Source organism: Wickerhamomyces ciferrii, contig 00001 (assembly GCF_000313485.1).
Source record: "Wickerhamomyces ciferrii WGS project CAIF00000000 data, strain NRRL Y-1031 F-60-10, contig 00001, whole genome shotgun sequence".
Lineage (NCBI taxonomy): Eukaryota > Fungi > Ascomycota > Saccharomycetes > Phaffomycetales > Wickerhamomycetaceae > Hansenula > Hansenula ciferrii.
The window spans coordinates 202,851-224,735 of NW_011887739.1; the positions used below are offsets into that span (position 1 = coordinate 202,851).

The 21,885-nt window shown below is 30.1% G+C and overlaps 10 protein-coding genes across 10 annotated transcripts; 4 read left to right on the plus strand and 6 right to left on the minus strand.

Moving 5' to 3' along the window:
- Positions 1-7: 7 nt before the first annotated feature.
- Positions 8-1,459, plus strand: ABD1 (mRNA (guanine-N7)-methyltransferase; the record flags this gene model as incomplete). The annotated part of the gene is made up of 1 exon (XM_011279318.1): positions 8-1,459. The coding sequence occupies one exon, from the start codon at positions 8-10 to the stop codon at positions 1,457-1,459; it is 1,452 nt and encodes a 483-aa protein (XP_011277620.1).
- Positions 1,460-1,550: 91 nt separating this feature from the next.
- Positions 1,551-5,075, minus strand: VHC1 (Vhc1p; the record flags this gene model as incomplete). The annotated part of the gene is made up of 1 exon (XM_011279319.1): positions 1,551-5,075. One exon carries the CDS (start codon positions 5,073-5,075, stop codon positions 1,551-1,553), a length of 3,525 nt encoding a protein of 1,174 aa, XP_011277621.1.
- Positions 5,076-6,018: 943 nt separating this feature from the next.
- On the minus strand, positions 6,019-7,668 carry BN7_96 (La RNA-binding domain-containing protein; the record flags this gene model as incomplete). Its single annotated transcript, XM_011279320.1, has 1 exon — positions 6,019-7,668. One exon carries the CDS (start codon positions 7,666-7,668, stop codon positions 6,019-6,021), a length of 1,650 nt encoding a protein of 549 aa, XP_011277622.1.
- A 973-nt stretch (positions 7,669-8,641) lies between these two features.
- Positions 8,642-10,624, plus strand: SLD3 (Sld3p; the record flags this gene model as incomplete). The annotated part of the gene is made up of 1 exon (XM_011279321.1): positions 8,642-10,624. The coding sequence occupies one exon, from the start codon at positions 8,642-8,644 to the stop codon at positions 10,622-10,624; it is 1,983 nt and encodes a 660-aa protein (XP_011277623.1).
- Positions 10,625-10,711: 87 nt separating this feature from the next.
- Positions 10,712-12,157, minus strand: TAF6 (TATA-binding protein-associated factor TAF6; the record flags this gene model as incomplete). Its single annotated transcript, XM_011279322.1, has 1 exon — positions 10,712-12,157. One exon carries the CDS (start codon positions 12,155-12,157, stop codon positions 10,712-10,714), a length of 1,446 nt encoding a protein of 481 aa, XP_011277624.1.
- A 196-nt stretch (positions 12,158-12,353) lies between these two features.
- Positions 12,354-14,669, minus strand: BN7_99 (uncharacterized protein; the record flags this gene model as incomplete). The annotated part of the gene is made up of 1 exon (XM_011279323.1): positions 12,354-14,669. One exon carries the CDS (start codon positions 14,667-14,669, stop codon positions 12,354-12,356), a length of 2,316 nt encoding a protein of 771 aa, XP_011277625.1.
- A 309-nt stretch (positions 14,670-14,978) lies between these two features.
- Positions 14,979-16,547, minus strand: SEC9 (Sec9p; the record flags this gene model as incomplete). Its single annotated transcript, XM_011279324.1, has 1 exon — positions 14,979-16,547. The coding sequence occupies one exon, from the start codon at positions 16,545-16,547 to the stop codon at positions 14,979-14,981; it is 1,569 nt and encodes a 522-aa protein (XP_011277626.1).
- A 723-nt stretch (positions 16,548-17,270) lies between these two features.
- Positions 17,271-18,377, minus strand: BN7_101 (Aryl hydrocarbon receptor nuclear translocator-like protein 1; the record flags this gene model as incomplete). The annotated part of the gene is made up of 1 exon (XM_011279325.1): positions 17,271-18,377. One exon carries the CDS (start codon positions 18,375-18,377, stop codon positions 17,271-17,273), a length of 1,107 nt encoding a protein of 368 aa, XP_011277627.1.
- A 1,244-nt stretch (positions 18,378-19,621) lies between these two features.
- BN7_102 (uncharacterized protein) lies at positions 19,622-20,383 on the plus strand (the record flags this gene model as incomplete). Its single annotated transcript, XM_011279326.1, has 1 exon — positions 19,622-20,383. One exon carries the CDS (start codon positions 19,622-19,624, stop codon positions 20,381-20,383), a length of 762 nt encoding a protein of 253 aa, XP_011277628.1.
- Positions 20,384-20,637: 254 nt separating this feature from the next.
- BN7_103 (uncharacterized protein) lies at positions 20,638-21,255 on the plus strand (the record flags this gene model as incomplete). Its single annotated transcript, XM_011279327.1, has 1 exon — positions 20,638-21,255. One exon carries the CDS (start codon positions 20,638-20,640, stop codon positions 21,253-21,255), a length of 618 nt encoding a protein of 205 aa, XP_011277629.1.
- Positions 21,256-21,885: the final 630 nt, after the last annotated feature.

A 21,885-nucleotide genomic window follows, 5' to 3' on the forward strand; every position in this document is an offset into this window, starting at 1 on the left:
ATTGAAAATGTCTGCTGAAGAACAAGAACTGCCGAAATTTGAAGAGCCTCAAAGCTCAAACTCAACCACATCCGCTGAAACCAAGGATACTACAGCTTCAGAAACTCAAGATCAAACAACAGAATCCGATAAGCCAAAGGACAAAGCACCAGAAAATCCTAATAAAATAAGAAAAAGAGCTGTACCAGCTGCTCAACCATCTGGATTCTCATCCCGTCGCAGAGGTGGTGATACAAGGTCAGCTTCTCCTTCAGTAAGTCGAGGTTCCCCAGCTCCTCCACCATGGGCCAAAAAGACTGCTAAAGATCCTAATGAAAGACCAGCATGGATGAAGGTGGAAGATTACAACATGGTTCATAATGCAAACTCAGAGCCTATAACTGCTCCACCTACAGAATCTAATACGGATGGTCCACCTCAAAAACTTAGAAGACCCGGTGGAAGAGGAGGAGTTGATGATCAAAGATATAGAGCAAGACAAGAAAGAGAAAGATATGAAGAACAACATAATAGAGAAAGAGAAGAACAAAATAGGAGAAATGAAAATTTGGATCAAATTGTTAGACAGCATTATAATCAAAGAGCCTATGTAGCTAAACGTTCCAGAAGAAATTTATCGCCAATTATTAAATTGAGAAATTTCAATAATGTTATCAAATACATCTTGATTGGTAATTATGCTCAACCAGGTTGGAGAACTTTGGATTTAGGTTGTGGTAAAGGTGGTGATATAAACAAATGGGATCAGGCTAAAATCTCGGAATATATTGGTATAGATATTTCAAATGCATCTATTGTTGAAGCAATCAAACGTTATAAAAATAATGAAGCTGGTTTTCAATCTACATTCATTACAGGTGATTGTTTCGGTCAACCATTACCATACATTTTGAATGATCATCCTCATGTTCAACTTGATGTGGATATCGTCTCTATGCAATTTTGTATGCATTACGCTTTTGAAACAGAAATGAAGGCTAGAACCTTATTAGAAAATGTTTCTCGTTCATTAAGACCTGGTGGTATTTTCATTGGTACAATTCCAAGTTCAGATTTTATTAAAGAAAGAATTTCTAAAATGCAACCAGGTGAAAAATCATTTGGTAATTCTATTTATTCAGTGACTTTCGATAATGAACCACCTCGTAATGGTGAATTTCGTCCAGCTTTTGGTCAAAGATATACTTATTTCTTAAAAGATGCCATTGATAATGTTCCAGAATATGTTGTTCCATTTGAATCATTAAGATCTTTAGCTGATGAATTTGGTCTTGAATTAACATACAAAAAACCTTTCTTAGATCTTTATAAGGAAGAAATTCCAACTTGGTTTAAAAAATTAAATCCAAGATTGGTCGAAGGTATGAGAAGATCTGATGGTAGTTATGGTGTTGAAGGCGACGAAAAGGAAGCAGCAGCTTTTTATCTAGCTTTTGCATTCCAAAAGGTATTGATGTGATATTTGATAAGCTACGATCCAAATTTAAAGTCTAAAAAAATATTTCATTAATATATGTGCATAGAGAAGTTACGACAACTTTATATATAAATCATAAAGCAGTAGTAACAGTCATGGATTGAGAATTTATCAAAAAGATTGGTGGTAAATCATCACACCAAACTTGTAAATTTTCCAAATACTCTTTACAATCTTCCTCACTATAGTGTGTCCCGATAACTGGTGCAGGTAAAGTAGAAAAGATAACTGGAACATTTTTTGAAATTGTTTTCATTAAATCATTCAAAATCAAATGTTGTGCTTTGGCCGGTAAATCATTGAATGACAAATTATTAATATCAAGACCTTCTTCTTCTTCTTCATTTTCATCTTCAATTGCGTTTGGGTAAGTTGTGGGAGAAACTGGTTCTTTAAGATTAGTTGATCCATAAGTTGGCTCTTGATTTGAACCAGAATTATATGATGCTTTAGGAATATATGGAATATGTTTCCCCTTCTTTTGTTTTTGATCTGGTAAAACAACAATAGAAGGTTCATCACCGGTAGCATCATCAATGACTTTTGAACGTGGAACTTTCTCAGATGAAAAATTTGGTCTTTTATTTTTCTTTGCAGATTGTAAAGCAAGGTTTAATGTTGAAGATGAAGATGGCATTCTATCAATATGTCTAGCTTGATCAGTTTGACCTTTCTTTGGAACGTTAAGATGACTTCCCAATGAAGTTGTAGAATTAGATGCACTTGGTGTTTTGTATGGTTGTTCTGTTCTGACTCTTCTCAGTTGATCAAAATTTGAACTGTTATTACCAAATTCTGATTCACTGGTATAACTTTCATAATCTGAATCATCTTCAGAATCTGTATCAGCAGCAGCTCTATGAATATCTTCATTAAACAATCTATTGGTAGTCATACTGAATGATAATCCCATTTTTTGAAGTTTAGAAAGTTTATATTTTTTGTTTTGTAAACCATGATTATCAGTAATATAAGGTGCTGCAATAGATATTGAAGGTATATTAAATCTAGTTTGACGTTCATTTTCTCTTGCACCTTTCAATTCATTCCACCAATCTTCATTGTCTAAGACTGAATCAATCTGTGATAAATTTGCATCTCCTCCTTTAACAATTGTATTATAAACTTTAAAATCAGCTAAGCAAACAACAAGAATTTCTGCACGAATTCTTAAAACCTCAATTAATGATTGAACCCTTTGTCTTTCATTATCAGTATCAGCCCTATCCTCTACAAAAACAACAATTCTTAATCTATGTGTTTTTTTCCAATTTGGAACTGTAGTTAGAATTGCACCAAGTTGAAGAATCAAAGTATATGTATCAAAGTTTGTAGTTGATGCTGATTTTTCACCATTTTTATCAAAAACTTCAGCGGTCATTTGAATTGGATATAAATCAATAAAATCTCTATTGTAGTAACTTAATCTATGTTGTTTTCCTGTAGGCATTTCCATATTTTCAAAACCTTTAGCAACAGCAACATTTGCTTGCATCAAAATCAAATCTTCTAATATTTGAACCCAATTTTGAATTGAGACTCTTTTCTCATTACGACACTTATCAGTTGGTAAACTTTCAATATTAACAACATTATGTCCCGTATGTGGTTTACCTTGTTGTGATTTAAGGTGTTTATCAGTCTTTGGATAATGCTTCAACATATCAAAGAACCCTAAAACTGTAATATTAGGTTTCATACCACCAAGACCTGATCCTAAAAACACATTTCTAACACCCCATGGTAGAGTAGGACCTAATCCAATTTGAACAAATGCTTTAATTTTACTCAAATCACGTAATTTGATCCATGCATTTTGTTGTTCTTTGAATTCTGAAAAATTGGTTTGAAAACTTTCACTCACGATAACATGGCCTAATATATAAAGACCACCTTTCTTCAAATGATTACAGAAATGAATCAAGTTCCATGAACTTCTAGGACTATCCACTAATAATAAAATTTGAGGTCTCCAGTATTTTACATTATCTTGTCTCAATCTCAACAAGTATTTTCTTACTTGATGATAAATTAAACTTTGTGAAACATCACCCCAAGGTTTTGGAGGACAAATATAATGAATGAACAAGAACAATCCAATTAAAAAGATAACAACAATAGTGGCAGAAATACCATCAACAATGAACATTGCGATAGCACATGCAATACCACCAACAAATGCTGTATGCCAATCAAAAAATCTAAATGAAGGTCTAAAATTTGGAGCTGATGCGATTTTCAATAGGAAACAAGCTAAATTCGTAACAATAAAAGTCATCAAAAATGCCATTGTAATGTATGTTGCAATTTGGTTAACATTAGCAAAAAGACATAATTGACATAATAACCAAGTGAATAAAATAGCATTGATAGGATTATTTGAGTTCTTATCAACTTTACTGAAAATATTTAACCCCGGAAATATAGCATCTTTAGCAATAGCTTGTAGAACATTAGCAGCACCAACAATACCCACAATGACAGAAAATAAAGATGTTGAAAATTCACCTAAGAGAACTAATGCACTTGAAAGATTAACTGTTTGAATGATTTGAATATCCCTATGTAATAATTCTCTTGGGACCGCTGCACCTAAAGATAAAATGACTAAACCGTAACAAATAAATGTTAGAAGTAAACCCCATAAAGTACCTTTTGGAATGGATTTTGATGGTTTTCTTAAATCACCAGACATACTTGCACCAGCGAATATACCAGCAGTAGCAGGGAAAAAGATACCAAAAAGATCATTAAATGTTTCTTTACCCTTTAACAATGAACCAGCTGCACCTTTTGTGAAGTGTGGGTATAAATTTTCTTTAAAAGTATTCCATGATAAGCCAGAGTAAAATAAATCAAATTCTGGAACATAGAATGGCTTAACGAAGAGTGCAGAAATTGGAATTGAAATTGTTGCAGTTAATAACAAGAAAAACAACAAAAATCCAGCTTTAGACACTAATTGAGAGCCAACTAATGCAACACAGATACATATGAACAATAATGATGTAGAATATAGAAATTCCCACCAATAACCTTCAGGAAGTAGTTGAAACATTAATCCATTTTCCTGTCCTAAATTTGCCAATAATGGTTCAATAAAACCAACAACATTTAAACCAGAATTTAAAACCTGTCCAATATAGAAAACTAGCCCAATAGATCCACCAAATTCAGGACCTAATGATCTTGAAACCATATAATAAGCACCACCACCTCTAACAGTCCCATTTGTTGAAATAGCAGAAATTGAAAGTGTAGTCATAAGATCAATAAAATATGACATGATTAAAAGTAAAAAAGACCCCAATATACCCATTTGTCCCAAGATGAAACCAAATCTTAGAAACATTAAAATTGATAAAACATTTAAAGCTGTGGGTACAAAAACACCATTAAAAGTACCTAATTTATCACTATTAATCTCATCTTTATCATCATCTAATGATTGCTGTTGTGTTTGTTGTTCAAGACCGCCTTTAGAAGAACGTCTAAAATATGACGAGTCACGACGACGTCTTAATAAAGGAGTAGAATCATTGTGATTATGTGGTGTATGTGTACCAGGTATATCATAAAACTTTGATCGGCTACCCATCTATAAATTTATGTTCTTCTGTAATGTATAATGAAATGAAGGTGGGATGTGGTTTGTGATTTAGTAGTTGTATGATCACCAAATATCAGAAATATAGAAGAGTAGCTGTTTTTGATTTTTTGGAACTCCTTTTTTTTTTAAAATTTATATTTAGCTTAAATTTGTTGTATATAAAGGCTGCTGCTTCGATTTGTTCTCTGTTTAAATGCTCGAGACGTTTAAAACATTATCATTTTGATTTTTTTGGTGCGGCCAATTTATTATCTAAAGCCTCGCGAAAATCTTTATCTATAGCCTGTCAAAGTTACCACTACAACTATACTTTTTAAATTTGATTAAAACTTTTATTAATAGATGCTAAATAGGCCAATAAGAAGTATATCAACATCAATAGCAAACAGGACAAATTTTAAAATCTAAGTGCAAAAAACATATCCGAATATCCTCAAAAGATATAAAGATTAAAAAAGCAGATTTGATGAAATATCCTTCATTATAACACATATAATGGGATATTGTTGAGAAAGGTTATAACATTTTCATGTTATATGGTAAAACAAATGATGATTCTTATGAATCAATTAAAAATAAAAAAGAAAAATAAGTGAAAGTGCATTAACTGAAAACAACAGTTAATTGACTTGAGAAAAAAAAAAAACAAAATAAAGTATTAGTTAATAAATAAAAAAAAAAAAGAATGTGAGTGAATTGTGAAACCCAATGCTAAACCAGTCATTTATAGCCAGCTATGATGATTATAATTATAATGATGATATCAAAGATTAAAAAGGTTCACAACACACAAAGGACGAAAACATAATAAATCAAAATTTTATAAAATCCAAACAAAGTCATTGTCTTCCGGCATTAAGTCATTGTATTAAGTTACATTGAAAATTCATATTGTTCTTTTATCTATGTCGAGTTGATTAAATCATGAGACCTAAGCTTCTGAATTAGTAGTTGTTGTTTGCTCATCTTCATCTTGACCAGCTTCATCACGATTTTCAAATGGTAAAACCCAGTTTTCCCATTTATCAGTTGTTCTAACTTTATCATTGACAAGTTCCAAATGAGGCAGTTGTAAAATGGCATTTTTTAATAATTGAATATCACCACCAGTTAATGATTTTAATCTATTGAAACTGATTAATTTCTTTAATGGGACAAAACCTTTAGAATTCATTTGCTTTCTTAAGAAAATATCTTTCACTAAATTTTCAATAGAGAAATAGAATGAAACTTGATTACTTATAATAGTAAGTGTTTCATATGGTTGATAAACAATTGGTGGTGAATAATAGTTATTAATCAAATCAATTGGAGCAGCGTTAACACCATTTAATTGAGCCAAATTATCATTTGCAGCAGGTGATCCTGAATTCGATCTTGAGTTTGGATTTGGATAAAAGTTATTAGCATAATTCAAAGGAGGTTGGACAACGGGTAGGTAACCATAATTGATACCATTTGGATTCAGTAAATATGGTGAAGCATTGTTGTAATGTGATCCTGCAATAGAATGTCTATAACTGTTGAAATTACCTCTTTGACCTTGATTGTAACGACGGTTCCCACCTTTATGGTTATTGTAACCGCCTTGTTGGTATGATTGATTATAATTGTTGGATGGTTCAGAGTTACGATGTGAGTATCTCTTTCTAAAATTGCTTTGTGGATTGTGTTGATAGTTTTGATTTTGAGCTGGTTGAGGTTGATATGGTGAGCTACTTCCTTCATTTTGAACATTTTGTTTAGTTGATGACGATTGATCTAATGGTTCAGAAGAGACATGATTATGTTCATTTGATTGTTGTGTGGAAGCTTTTGTTGTTGATTGTTGTGTAGTGGTGTTTGAAGATTTATTTTCTAAAGGATCCAATGGAACTGAAGGTTCTTTATTACCATTTTCTTTTTGTGATACTTTAGAACCAACCTTCAAGTCTTCGACACCTTTAGTAACGCTTTCAACCTTTTTATCACTTGCCGCTGTGGATTTGGATCCTTGTGCTTTGGAATCACCACCATTAGTTTTTTTAAATTTCCCATCTTTACCACCTTTACCTTGTTGCTGTTGTTGTTGTGTTTTACCTTGGCCTTGTTTCTTTCTATTATTATTCTTCTTCTTATTAGACCCTGAGGCGGATGGTAAGACAATATTAGCTTCAAATGGAACCCATTTTTCTTTACCAGTTTTGACTTTTGATCCAGAAATAGTAGCACTCTTGGAAGCAGAAGGAGAAGTTTGTATACTTGAAGGCAATGATGTTTCTCTAGCAGTAGCTGCTGATTCTAAAGCAGCTTTAGCACTTGGCCATTGTTCCCTTTGTGTACCATTTTGTGATGATTTGGATGCTGGTGTGGTGGTGGAAGCATCTGATTGTGGTGTTGATGATTTCTTACCCCAAGCGCTAACCAGAGGAGCTGGAGCTGGCTGAAGTTTAGAAGGTGTCAAAGAAGGAGTGGTTGTGGAGCTGACGGAAGTGGCAGTTGAAACAGTGGTTGATGTGATTGTTGAATTAGCTGATCTGGTAGTTGCAGTAGCAGGATTTGATGTTGATTGAGCAGCAGATGGTGAGTTTTCAACAGACATGATGAAAATTAATTAAAAACGATAAAAGATGAAAAAAGTTGCTAAAATATGAATGTATATGAGCGTTAAAATGCAATAGTTTTTTTTTTTGAACTTGTCTTTTTGCTTCTTAATATGTATATGAATAGATTAGGAAGCTTCAAGATTTTTTTTTGTAAATTATTGACTGAACTTTCTAATAAAGACACAAGAAAATACGGGATTGCAAATGTATGATAACCTGAATAATAAATCAAGCTTATGAAATCAAATTGGAATGGATGTCCTTTTCTTTCTTTGATTTGTTATTGTCTTTTTGAATATGTTGATGAAATACAGGAGGCAAAAATTTAAAGTCTGTAGCTTTTTTTCTTACCCTTGTATGTTATTAAACTTTAAACTTGTACAAAAGAGCACCAATGTGGTAATTGTAGGTTGATCTGATTAGATATCTTTCTATGATGAGTTGTTCACTAAATGACAACAAGTGGATAACTCTTTTCTTGTTGAATATGGACTGATGATTTTTTTTTCCAGAGTGGACGTTTCTGTGCAATTTTGAAACCTTTTAAACTTTGTGGAAAAAACAGAAAATAACCTTGTGTTGAGCGCTTTTTGTTAAGATAGAATTGAGACTATTTTTTGAGTGATATCTTGCGCGTCTCTGGAAAGCTTCCTTTGAGGTGAATTGATGTGAATACTCAGTTCTTGTCCTTTGTGGAAAGTAGTTTTGCGTGTGATGTTCTCTTTGTAAACTGGTAACTTGTAGAGTTCCAACTTGTGCAAATTCTTGAAGTTAAGAAATTGAGTTATGCCCATTCTAAGAATTTGGTTGGCCGAATCAAATGAATTCCGAGGCCAAAATTTAAAATTAATTTGAGAGAATTTCTGTTGAATTCCGGTTCTTAGCTCTTTATTAACGCGTATTATAAGCTGTGTATGGCATGAGATGAAAGGTCTAGACCAGAGTTCAAAGGCTTTAGAGAAGGTAGCCATGTCAGACGCTGCTCAGGATGGTGATAGTGGTACAGGGTCCACAGGGGGTTTGGTGAAAATCAGCTGTGGTGCACAGGAAGAACCATTGTTTCTCGCGTTATTAGGCCCAATACCGTTGAATATTGGTGATGTTTCCAATAAGGTGAACCATTTACAACCTTCAAATAAGTACCAATTGATCAATAACAATAAATCACGAGTATTCAAGTCTAATAGTACAGAGCTGAAGAAGAAATCCAACGAAACAAGCCTTGTAAAACTCACAGTCCATTCGAAAGACCAATATGGATTATTAACAAATCTAAATCATGATTATTATATCATCAATTATCTCAATGACCCCATGGATATTAATCAGAATTCAATAATGGAACCAATAAAGCAATCAAATGATATGATACGACACTGGTCAATTCAATTACCAAAAGAGAAACAAAACAATCTAAAACTTTCAATGACACCACCTACAGAAGGCTCACCAGTTAAATCAACAAATTTACCTCAAGAAGAATCTGAAATTACAACAGACCCATTTGATTATTTCCTAGATCGTTATTTTGACAATTTGTATCTATTAACTACCCCATTAACATTTTTCACCAAATCAACATTCACAAGATTATTGACTCTATGTTCAAGTAAAGAAGAATATAAATCAATATTGGAACAATTTATAATAGATCAAGAATTTTTCGATAATCGTCATTTAATGAGTAATAATGGGATCTTAAACTCCAACTTGCTGTACGAGAAAGAAGATATTTATAGGAAAAGTTTTATTCAGAAATCCTTAAACTTGATTGATTTTGATATTCATTCGGCATCAAATACAGAAACAAATAAAACTTTATCAAACGTTTTAAACAATTTCAAGATTAGAGAACTACATTTACAAATCCTATTACTTCTTGAATTGATCCATGTATATGATCGTGATAATGTTAAATTTTTCAAGAAACCAAATAAGAAAAAATCATTAACTAAAAAATCATTAGTTGGTAGAAGAAAAATTACACCAACTATAAATGGTAGTGCAATTGCCAATACAGAGAATAATAAATTAGAAAAACTCACACATAATCAAAACTTGGATGTTTATATTGATAAACTATGTATTTGGAATGTATTAATGGGATCATCATCTTCATCAACAGATAATTCTACATCCAAATTCCTTTCATATATCGTCATTCCATTTTTCAATAAAAAATGTCCAAATAGTGTAAAACATATGTTGAAAAAGATTAAAGGTCCTTCATTCAAAACAAAATCTACCACATCGAAATCAAAATCCAGTTCATCATCATCATCTTCTTTATCAAAATCTGAAAAACCATCATTGAAAAGATCTGCTTCAATTTCGTCATCAGCAGCTTCAGGATCATTATCAGAAATCAAGAGACCTTCCCTGTCTCGTACTTCATCAAACGTCAAACTTGAAGATATTCAAGAGCTGAAACTTTCATTATCTAGAAGTAATAGTGATTTACAAAATTTGAAAAGAACAACATCATTCAATGCATCACAATTATCCAAGAGACAAGTTGATATGTCATTACCTGTCATACCAGCAGAACCTGAAACCAATACATTAAAACGTAATTCATCAATTTTCAATAGAGTTGGTAAAAAACTTCCAACTTTTAAATCAAATTCTCATAATACATTAACATCATTTTCTCAACCACAACAACCATCAATGTCATTTTCACAAGTTGAAGCAACTCCACAAAAACCTGTCAAGTATATTGATTCATTAAATCAAGCTACACCAAAAGATACAATAACTACACAAGTTACAAGTTCTTCTCCAATTGAATATGCTAAAACTCCAAAAGTTGTACAGACCCCAACTGTTATTAGATCATCAGTTAGAAGACCAGGTGAACCTTTAGATTTTGCTAATCCTGAAGATGTTCAATTATTGGGTAGTCCAATGAGTAAAGGTGCTAGAAGAAGATTGTTTGCCCCTTCAAAGTGATGCATTTGTATATACTACTTAATTGTTACGAAGTTATGAATCTTTAAAACATTAAACATTTATATTTGAAACTCTGTAAAATTAAACTTATTTTTCTAAATCACCAAAAAAGATTGCATCTGAAATTTGTTTACTATCATCTTGTTTAATTATATATTCTGCAATTTCTTCACCAACTCTTTTCTTTAATTTAGATTTTTCTTCATCACTTAATTCAACATCCATTTCATTTTTAGAATCATCATTAACTAATACTCTTAAAGATTTAATAATTGTATCAATTAATAAGTTTTTATCTTCAATTTTTAAAGAATGTAAAACAATTAATGACCAATTTTGTAAATTCCCCAAGATAATAATTCTAACAACTTCTTCACCTAATTTTTGTAATCCAATAATTGCACCATATAAAGTCCCCACCGGTTTATTTGAATCCAAGAAAGTTTTCAACAAAGTACGTGTTACTCTTGGTTTTAAAGTTGTATAAGCCTTCCCATAATGTTTACAAACATGTTCTAATAAACTTGAAGCAAAATCACGAACTGCAAAATGTTCATCATCATTTTGTGAACCAATTCTTTTAGCTAATAATAATGTTAAGATACATGGCATTAATGCATGAATATATGGATCCAAAAATATATTTGAATTTGAAAGTAAAGAGTAAATGACTTCCAACATTGTTGATAATAAGGCAATATTATTTGAATTATGTGTGATTTGTTCAGAAATAAATTGAACAAAATATGGAACTAATTGATGTAACCCAGGATCAGAACGTAATGAAGTTAAAGCAGCTTGTTTCAAATGTAGGACTTCTTCATTATCTTCTTGATTAGTTAATGCTTGTATCACTTTATCAAAATATAATTGTAATTCTTTTGATAATACATGTTTTACTAAAGGTTTAATTTCTGTATCTTTAGCACTAACACCTGTCGAACCCGCGTTTGTATTAGATCCAGTAGTATTATTTGAAGTAACAGCATCATTACCATTCAAAACATTTGTTATAGCACCTCTTGAAACTGGCAGTTGAGATCTAATTTCAGATTCTAAAGGATTTTGAGGAATTGCAGGTTGAACACCCTCAATTGATAACCAATGTGCAGTAAAAGTTGAAGATCTAGGCACTTTTGGTAAAGGTTGATTAATTAATTTTTCAAAATCAACTTCTTCATCATCAACATAGTATAAAGTTTGTCCATTACCAACTAAAGCTTCTTTGAAATTTAAAGGTCTTGAAACATCATAACCATATAAAGGTTCAACATTCAAGACTTTTAATGATTTTTCAACATCATTAGTTGTTAATGTTTTTCTTTTAGAATGTCTCATGAACTTAACAGATTGTTCCAGTATCTCATGAATTCTATATTCAACATCCATAGCTAAATTTCTCAGAGCTTCATCATTTAAATCTGTTAAACCTAAGGAATCTGCAACATCTTTAACTGTGTCTATCGGCGACCAAAGAGTATGGGACATTGGCGCCTTAGCATTCTGTTGCTGTACTTGATTATTATTAGACATTCCGATTTGAATAAATGATGATTTAAAAACAACAAATGTTGATTTCTTCGTAATTCAATCACAACTTTGGTCTTCGATGTAATTTCAATGTTTGTTTATTTAATCGAAGTTAATTTACGTATTTTCAAGAAAATCGCGACATTCCGGTTAGAGACACATCACTATAAACTTTTAAATTTTTCAAATTTTTAAATTATTAAATTACATCTGAAAAATCTTCATCATCTTGCTGTTGCAAGCCTAGATCATATCTGAGAGACCCTAATACGGAAAAATCATCCATTTTAAGTCCCCTTTGCCAATTGATGTCATCTTTATAGTCCGAAAGAACTTCAGATCTATTGAAATCCATCAAAACAATCTCCCCGTTATCTTCGATTTTTGAAACATTTTCCAAGCGAATGTCTCCATGAGAAATACCCATAGAATGCAATTTCTTGATTACTGGGATTAAACCACCACTAATATCAGATTCATCTTTCAATGATATCAAATTATCTAAGAATTGGAATGCTACAAAAGTTCCCACAGGTGCAGACCAATTGTTTTCATCAATGATGACACCTGATGTGAGGAATAATGGAACATTGAAACATTCATCAGGTTTTTTATTTCTTAGCTTTTCATTATTGTATTTCCTTAGTATCAAGTTTACTCTTATTTCATTAATAACATTGTATTTTAGAAACTCTTCAGTATATTCTTTAGCACTTTTAAACGAATAAGAATCATCGACATAACTATATTCTTCTCTATCAATTAGATGTTGCATCATCTCATCTTTCACATAAGCTTTGATTATGATTTTGCAATTAGGGTTCTGGTTTACAAACCGTTCTAAATCGTCTCTATCCTCTTCATATATGTAGTTGATGAATAAATTTTGGAATTCATTGCAATCGACAAGATATAGATTACTTAGTGAAGGGAAATCAAACTTTTCAAGCTTCAAAATATCACTATATTTAACGACTGGCTCAGGAAAAGTCTTAGAAGTTTCCGTAGTATTGGTTTTAGAATCTTTTGCAAAATCATCCACATTAGAGTTTATCACCACTGTATTATCGGTTGATGTGTCAGTTACTGTAGTGCCAGGTTCAACCTTTAAATTCTCAATTGATGGACCCTCAGGTTTCACAACGAATTTGCGACGCAAAATATTCCAAAGTTCGTCATCATTAGCATCTGAATGTTTATCAAAATGTTGAATCTGTGAAATGAATATAGCATACATGAGTCTTGATTCAACTCTGTTTATTTGACTCAAGGATTGTGAATCTTGATGGCTATCATTTGAAATCATGAAATTCAAGCTTAATGGTTCAGAATCCTCAAGACTCAAGTTATCCTTCTTTGGAAGAAGATAAAAAAAAGTATTTTCATAATCCTGTATAGCTCCAAACGATGATTTTAATGATATAGAATGGTTTACCGATTGTTTCATAATCTCTTGAAACTGTGAAGATTCTTTAATGAGTTTTGCAATATTTATTTGTTCATTTGAAGTTTCCTTAAAGAGCTTTGGACTTTCAGATTCAATATTCATAATTACCCTTGGTGTATTCAAAACATGATCAACATTTAATTGATTATTCAAAATAGAAATACCAACTCCTGAACCTTCAGGTTTAGTTCTAGTTTCAAACTTTGGGTAGCTTTTACCCGAAAATTGTTTTACTGGTATGTTTGTAGCATTGTTAATCATATAAGCCCTCTTATTGGTATCTTGTTCATTAGCAAAATTGAACAATTCCAACACTGGTGCAACAACATCATTGAAATAGCTTATACTAAGCTTATAATTTGGATCATTTGTATCATCTGATGTTTTCATACCTTTGAAAACATCATATAATAACTCTCTATAAAATGTGACCAGTACTTTTAAAGCGTATTCATCTTTTGGTTCTAACAACTTGTCTAATTTTTCCTCTAATGCATCAATTTCATCATTCAACCATCCACTTTCGAACCCAATCAAGTTAAATTTTAAAGTTTTATGGTCCTTATTGCTTAGATTTTGTTTGATTTCATTCTCATCAGCCAATGGTCCAATGGTATGTAGTAATTTTGTATAAGATAATGATCTTGGGATAATAAACAACAACTTGTAAATGTATGGAATACTTGTGCTTGGGATTCTTGATTTGATATTCAATTCTTTGACTCTGGATTGATCTGTTAAATAATCACATAAAACATGAGTCAAGCTAATATTGATGATTATTGGACATGGAATAAATGGATTTTTATTAATATCAAATATCTTCCAAAACCTTATTGATCTTATCTTCTTTCTTAATTCTGAATCCACATTATTCATAATAATCTCTCTATTGTTTTCAACATACTCATTAGCTTCAATAAGTGACATTGGTTTAAGTGAAATCTTGTGTTTTGATCTTTGGAAATCATCTTGTAATTCACTTGTTCTTGAAGTATCAGAAAAAAATGAATGTGAAGATAATGTGTTTATTTGATTGTCAAAATCAGCTTCATTTTGTGAGGACATTATACCAATATAGCACATATAACGGATAGCCTGATCAATATATCAAGGTATAATAGTATATACGATGCTTATGAAGTACTTTCAATTGATTAAATCCATAGTTTGTTTTAAGATTGTTGATTTTTTAACTTCATATATATGAGAATATTTTATACTATATACCCGCGACTACAGAAAATCATATACTACAGAAGCTAATTACAAATAGAAACAGACATAAATATGTCAAATCATATTAAAATTAAAATAAAAACTATAAATACTCATTTCATTAATGTATATATATATATATATTAAAACAAAAAACATTTATCTTGTTCCAGCTAATCTTGTTGTATTCAGATGAACATTAATATCTAAATCATTCATTTCTTCTTCAACATTTCTTAATCTATAATTTTGTCTATCAATTTCTTCACCTTGATTCATTGCTAATTTTTTTAATCTTCCTGCAATTTTACCAATTTCATCAACATTTTCACCAATTTCATTTTCCATTTCATCATCTTCAGAATCTGCTTCAAATTGATATTGTTTTGCTTGATTTAAATATTTTTCACGTTTATATTTTGATGTTATTGAATCTGCTGGGTTTTCACCATCATTTAATGAATTTTTAATACGATTTGTTGATTGGGATAATTCTCTTCTTTGTTGATCTTGAATTAATTTTGATTGTAAACGATCATTTTTAATTTTTTCTTCTTTTTCTCTTAATCTTCTTGATTTTGTAAAAGGATTTTGAACTGAAGGTTTTAAAATATTTCTATTATAATGTTTTAATTCTGCAACTTTTTCTTTAGCTATTTTATCTTGAGTCTTAGCTAAATCTAAATTTCTTTCAATATTATACATTGTTTCACTTTGATTACCCAACATCCCCATTGTATTTTTACCAGATTCTTCAGCTTCACGAGCCATTCTAAGAGTATTTCTTGTTGAAGCCACTGAATCTTGTTTGATAAATCTCATTTGATTTTTAATACCTTCAACTTCTTCATCTTCTTGTCTTTGTTTTTCTAATTCTTCCAATTCTTCAGGTGATAATTGTTGTTCTTGTTCTAATTCTTGATCACCATATTGATTTAAATCTTCTTCTTCTTCAGGGACTTGATTCAAATCTTCAAAATCAAATTGTTGATCTCTTGGATGTTCCATTTGTTGTTGTCTATAACTTGGTGGTCTTGTTGAAGAATTATCAGGAATTTCATTTAAATCTTCTTCATCTAATGCAGTTTGATTTGAATTACCTACATAAGATTGTTGTTTTGATAAACTTGATTTTGATGAATAAGGATTAGGTTGTGGTTTATTACCATATGATTGACCTTGTTGAGTTCTTGAACTTCTTATTGAACCTTGATCATAACTTTGACCTCTTTGAGAAGCATATGGGTTTGAAGAACCAGCAGATTGTTGAGCATATGGGTTTGATGAAGATGCAGCGGATGATTGAGCATATGGGTTTGATGAAATAGCAGTTGATTGACCATAAGGATTAGAATTATTTGAACCATAACTATTTGTTGAATTTAATGTAGAATAAGGATTTGAACTTGAACTTGAAGGACCTTGACTTTGACCTTGAGATTGACCTTGAGGTTGAACATCATCATAAGGACCATTATTACCATCTTGTTGACCTGGTATTATAACTTTTTCACCTCTATTATTTAAAGCATGATCTTCATAACCTTTTGGAGCATAAATTTTTTTTTCACTTTTATCATTTGCAAAATTATTATAAGCAGAAAATAATTGTGGTTTCTTTTTACTGGATTTAATGGGTATACCAAATTCATTCATTTCATCTCTAACTTTTTTATCAACATCTTCTTCTGATGGTGGTTTAACTTTAAAGAAATTTTTGATCCCCATTATGATTTATATATATGGAATATGTATTATGTGTCTTTTTTTAGAATCAGTGGCTGATGATTGTAATGACTAATGGCTATGTGTTATAATGCAAAGTTGAGACTTGATTAGATTTCTTAAACGATCAGTTGATATAACTATGGTCGTATAAATATTCTGTATTAAATTTGTTTCTTCGTTTAAGCAATAGAAAATGAAAAGGGTTTAAATTCTCAAAATCTCAAAATTGGCTATGGAGAGAAATGGGAATGGGGCACACACAGAAAGTATTGACACGTTGACAGACAATAGTTAAAATGGCAGATATGTTAAGTTTTAATTCTATAAATAAATATATAACAAATGGTTTGATATATTATGATGTAAAGTATTTGTTTACATAGGAGTAGTTTTATTTGTATGTTATAGGTGATATGTAGTCAAATAAGTTGAAACAAAAGGTGAAAATAGTTGATATGGTATAATTTTGGAGACCCGAAGCTCATTGAAAAAAAATTGTATACCGATAGCTGACAACTGATAACATTCAAACATAATCTACAATATCTTCAACTCCACATCATGAAAACAATATAATCATAAGACATTAAACTATATAAAAGAATATAAAACAAAAAACATATCAAAACAAAGGAATAAATATAAATAAAAAAAACTAAACAAAAAAATCATGGGTATTAATTGAATATTAAAATTGAAATTGTATTGTATTAGGATATGAAATCAATTTAAAAGTGACCTTATAGAAGCAACAGAACTATCACGATCTCTTTTCATAGCTAACAAAACATTTGAAGCATCAGAAGCTGAAGATTCCAATCGATCCGGATCTGTTTGGAAAGAAGTAAATTCTTGAATCATTGATAATTTTGAATCAGTTGTGGAACTTATTGAACTATGATTTGATAAAGCAGGCTTTGGTAATTGAAATTGAGTTGATGAAGTGGTGGTGTTGGTTGAAGTTATTGGTTTTGTTGTTGGTGTTATTAATGGTGTTGATTGGGTTGATTTTGTTGATGATTGGAATTGAAAATTTGGATTTATTGTCTTATAATTATCAAAAGGAGTTGATGATGATGATGAAGATTGATTTGGGAATAATTCTGGTGTTATTAATGGTGATGGTAATGGTTCAAATTTTGTTGGTTCTAAGTATTGTTGAGATTTAGTTGAACTAAGGTCTTGATTTTTTATTGTCTTTTTGGGAAATGATGAATTGACACTTGATGAACCATCATCTTTTGATTGATTAAATTCTTCAAATAATTTATTAAAATTAAAATCATTATCTAAATTTCTATAAAGATCAGTATTAATATTAATTTTGGCAAAATTTAAATCTTCTTGATCATTAAAATTTGGGTTGAATTTTAAAATTTCATCATTTTGAATATTTATAACTTGATGTAAATATTTAATATAATCAACAGTTGCTTGTAATATAGTTAATTTATACATTCCTTCACCATTATTATTTGAAGTTGTTAAATTATTTCTGCAAGCTGGTATAAGGAATTTTAAAGATTCAAATTCTCTATTCATTCTAATTCTTCTTTTTTTTTCAATTATTGAATGAGCTGTCTTGTGTTCTCTTCTTCTTTTTTCAATTTCATTTTGTGATATTAATGAAGATGAAGAACGTCTTCTTTTTCTTTTGGTATTTGGATTTGATTGTGATGATGATTGTGATGAATTTGAATTTATAGCTTGTTGTAATGGAGATTTTGGATCATTTGGATTTACATTTGGAGTTTTATCTAAATCATCATCATTATTTTGCATTTGAATGATTGTTGGTTTCAAATCAGGAGGTGAAGGTATCAAAGACATGTTGGTGTTAATGGGATATGAATATTATTATGATGAAGATACTACAGAATAATTGGAATAGAATGTTTATTTAAATCCATGATAATATATTAATTAAAGCATCTCGTGCCATGGTATTTAATAAATGAGTTTAAGCGCTGAAAAGACTTATCTTTTGTCTTGGTGTTTGGTGGCACGTGTACCCACGTGTAGAAGAAGGTCACAAGAGTTTTATTTAAGGGAACTGGCACACGACTCTTAGGCAGAGGAAGTCTGGGCAGAGGGTACAGGGCGTGGAAGGAAGACTGGTGGAAGGACTGTTGATGAGAGTAGACAGTGGATACCATTGTGTATAGTATAAGAGTATGGTATAGATCAATGGAAGTTTGTGTAGTAATGGTGTAATGGTCCTACCTTGACAGGTGTTGATGTGTTGACAGCACTGAGCACGCAGAATAAGTATCTCTCCCCATGGGCCATGTGACACAATCAACAATCAACAACGTGTCTTCTGATCAATTAACCCATGTGCACATCGCTAATAGCCATGCTACTAAAATATCATCAACGTTTCTCCAGCCATGTGCCAGTACAACAATTACCACACACTACGGTTTATAGCCTATGCTTCCATCTTCCATGCTTCTATGGGGTTATCTAGCATTATCAAAGCAGTCAATTTTAACAAAGCATGAAGCAGTCAAAAAGGCAGCCAGAAGATAACACTTACACAGTACTAAGTTCTAACCAATGAATACTCACAAGACTATATAACTCATAAGGTACAACACATACTGTCAATCATGCAACCAAATTAAATAAAATCATATTGATTACTTTATTGGACAGTATCAGGCTATCAGCTATATATCAATCAAATTTATTCGATCATCACTGAAAACAAAAAACAAAATTAAAACTCGTGTGCCAATTTTCATTTTCGCAATAATTTTATTATTTTCACTTTTGGCACTATTTGCGAATTAAGAAATCATTTGCGAAATTACCGAAAATTGAATTTTTTAAATTTTCACTTTAAAGTTTTTCGGTTAATGAGTCAAATTGTTTTATAAGTAAAGTGTTTTATGTGCAAAGTGCAAATTGTGTCAGAATTTGTTTATATCAAGATATGAGTCAATGAGTCAAATTTAAGTTTTAGAGTTATATAAAGGTTTATATACTCTTTAATTATTGTTTTAATTAAGATAAAGTTTAGATCAGAAATCATCATCTATCATTATTACCATATAATACAATATTGTACAATGATTAAAGGTTTAAAAAAAGATCATAACATTATATCAGATTTAATATTTACACAATGTGAAAAAATTCAAAAATGTTTAATTGATACTTTTAATATTTATATTGAGTTATTCATAAAGGAAAACTGTATAAAATCATTAGAAGTTATTTATATTAAAAATTTACTCAAAACAATTCAAATTTCAAAATTATATTATAATGAATCAAATGATTTATATAAATTAATTAATAATTTACAAATAAAGATATTTCCAATACTGGGTAAATGTGATCTAGTATTAAAATCAATATCAAATAACTCTAAATTAACAATTAATCATAATGAATCATTTCAAGATTACCAAATAATCTTAAATTTATATCAAGAATATAATGAAATTTTCACAAAATTTAATTCAATATTATCATCATTCCAATGTTTATTACAAAATTCAAAATCAACAACTGAATTTAATACCCCAGAAATGTCAATAAGTCCCACTTCAACAAATCCTACCACAGAAATAATGATTATAAATTTTAATGAATATGATCAACATTATAATGAATTAATTCAAGATTTATATTACTTAGATGAATTATTAAAAGATTTAAATGAAGATATTATTAAAAATTCTCCATGTTTTAATGAATTTATTGGAAAAACTTTGAAGAATAATAAACATGGTGATAATTTTGATGAATTTAAATATGAAATTTTTAAAGAGGAAAGAATTGAAAAATTGGGGATTAATAAAAGATTTGTATTTAGTGAAATTTGAATCAAATATAGACTCAAAGTATAATTGTTTAGATTAAAAGTTAATGTTATGATTTATGAAGTTGGATTAATATACTTGTAGTGTTTAATTGGTTAGTTCATCACGTCAAATCTATGACGTTTAAACCGCGAATCTATATCGAAGTGAAAATTCAAAGATTCAACAATACAAATAGTCAACCAAATCTCAGCTTCTACCAAAGCTTCAAGATCTATAAAACAATCAATTCACTTCCCTCATAAATTTAATTAACCATGTCACAATTACCACCATCTAATTCAGATCCAGGTATTGATATCTTACGAGCAATAACATTAGAAATATATCCATTAATTTTCAATTCTTTCAAATTCATAACTTTAATAACATCAAATTATTCAAAATTATCATCAAAACTAACTCATAAGACACTTAGGGATGATATTCAATGGATTAAAGAATCAATGGATCAAGATATTTTAAAATTAAATAATTTACAAAATCATTTAAATTTTATAAATTCTCAAGAAACTATAACTAATAAAAATGAAATCTTGACTGTTTTTAATGAAATTACAGATTTTGCTCAATTGATCTTGTTGGATGATCTTATAACTACTCTTGAAGGGATATCAACAACTTTGACACCTCAAGATATAGATATTTTAAAAATCAATGAATTAACTATGAATGATATTGTTTCAATTTTGAAGAGATTTTCAATAAGTTTAAAAATCACTTGTGATCCTTTAAAATTAATTGAAAGAAATACTATAACTACTGAAGATATCTCAATACCACTTTCAAAGTTAAAGAATATTATTGATACTGTGGAGGAAAGAAAAATTGTTTTACAACAAAAATTTGAAGATTTGAAAAAAGTTGTACAATGATGGAGGTGATATGGAGGTATGATTAGTGGCCTTTTTGGTAGATAGATGTGTAATATATTCATGAATTTCCTGGTGATATACGTTTACTAGAAATACTACTCAATTCAAGTTCTTTAAATGTAGTATTCAATGATATCAATTAATTTCTACTTATATTGATTACACAATACTTACCTAATCACATTTCATTTTTTTGTTTAGCGACACACCAAGATCATAATTACTTTACCGAATTTGGTAAATTATAAACATCACAAAACCAAATATTCAGAAATGCAAAACTCCATGGTAAAAAAATTGATATCCAGGGTTTCAAAAATTATGAGGCTCTGAATCGAGGGATTGGAATTTCTTTTAGAAAATATTAGTTTACAAAAAGCAAATTTGCTTTTCATAAAAACAAAGTTGAACATCATTAACAAAGATTCATACTCATTTGATATAATATCTCCATTCATTCATTAAGGTATTATACTGGTTCCAATCCTTCCTTTCCATTCTTTATTATTATATTAGCTCCCAATTTGTCTATCCATTTAGAACTTACAAATCGGGCAGGTCCTGAAAGTTATAAATCAAATTTGCTTTTATTAGATCAACTTCAAACTATACATAATAAAGAAATATTTT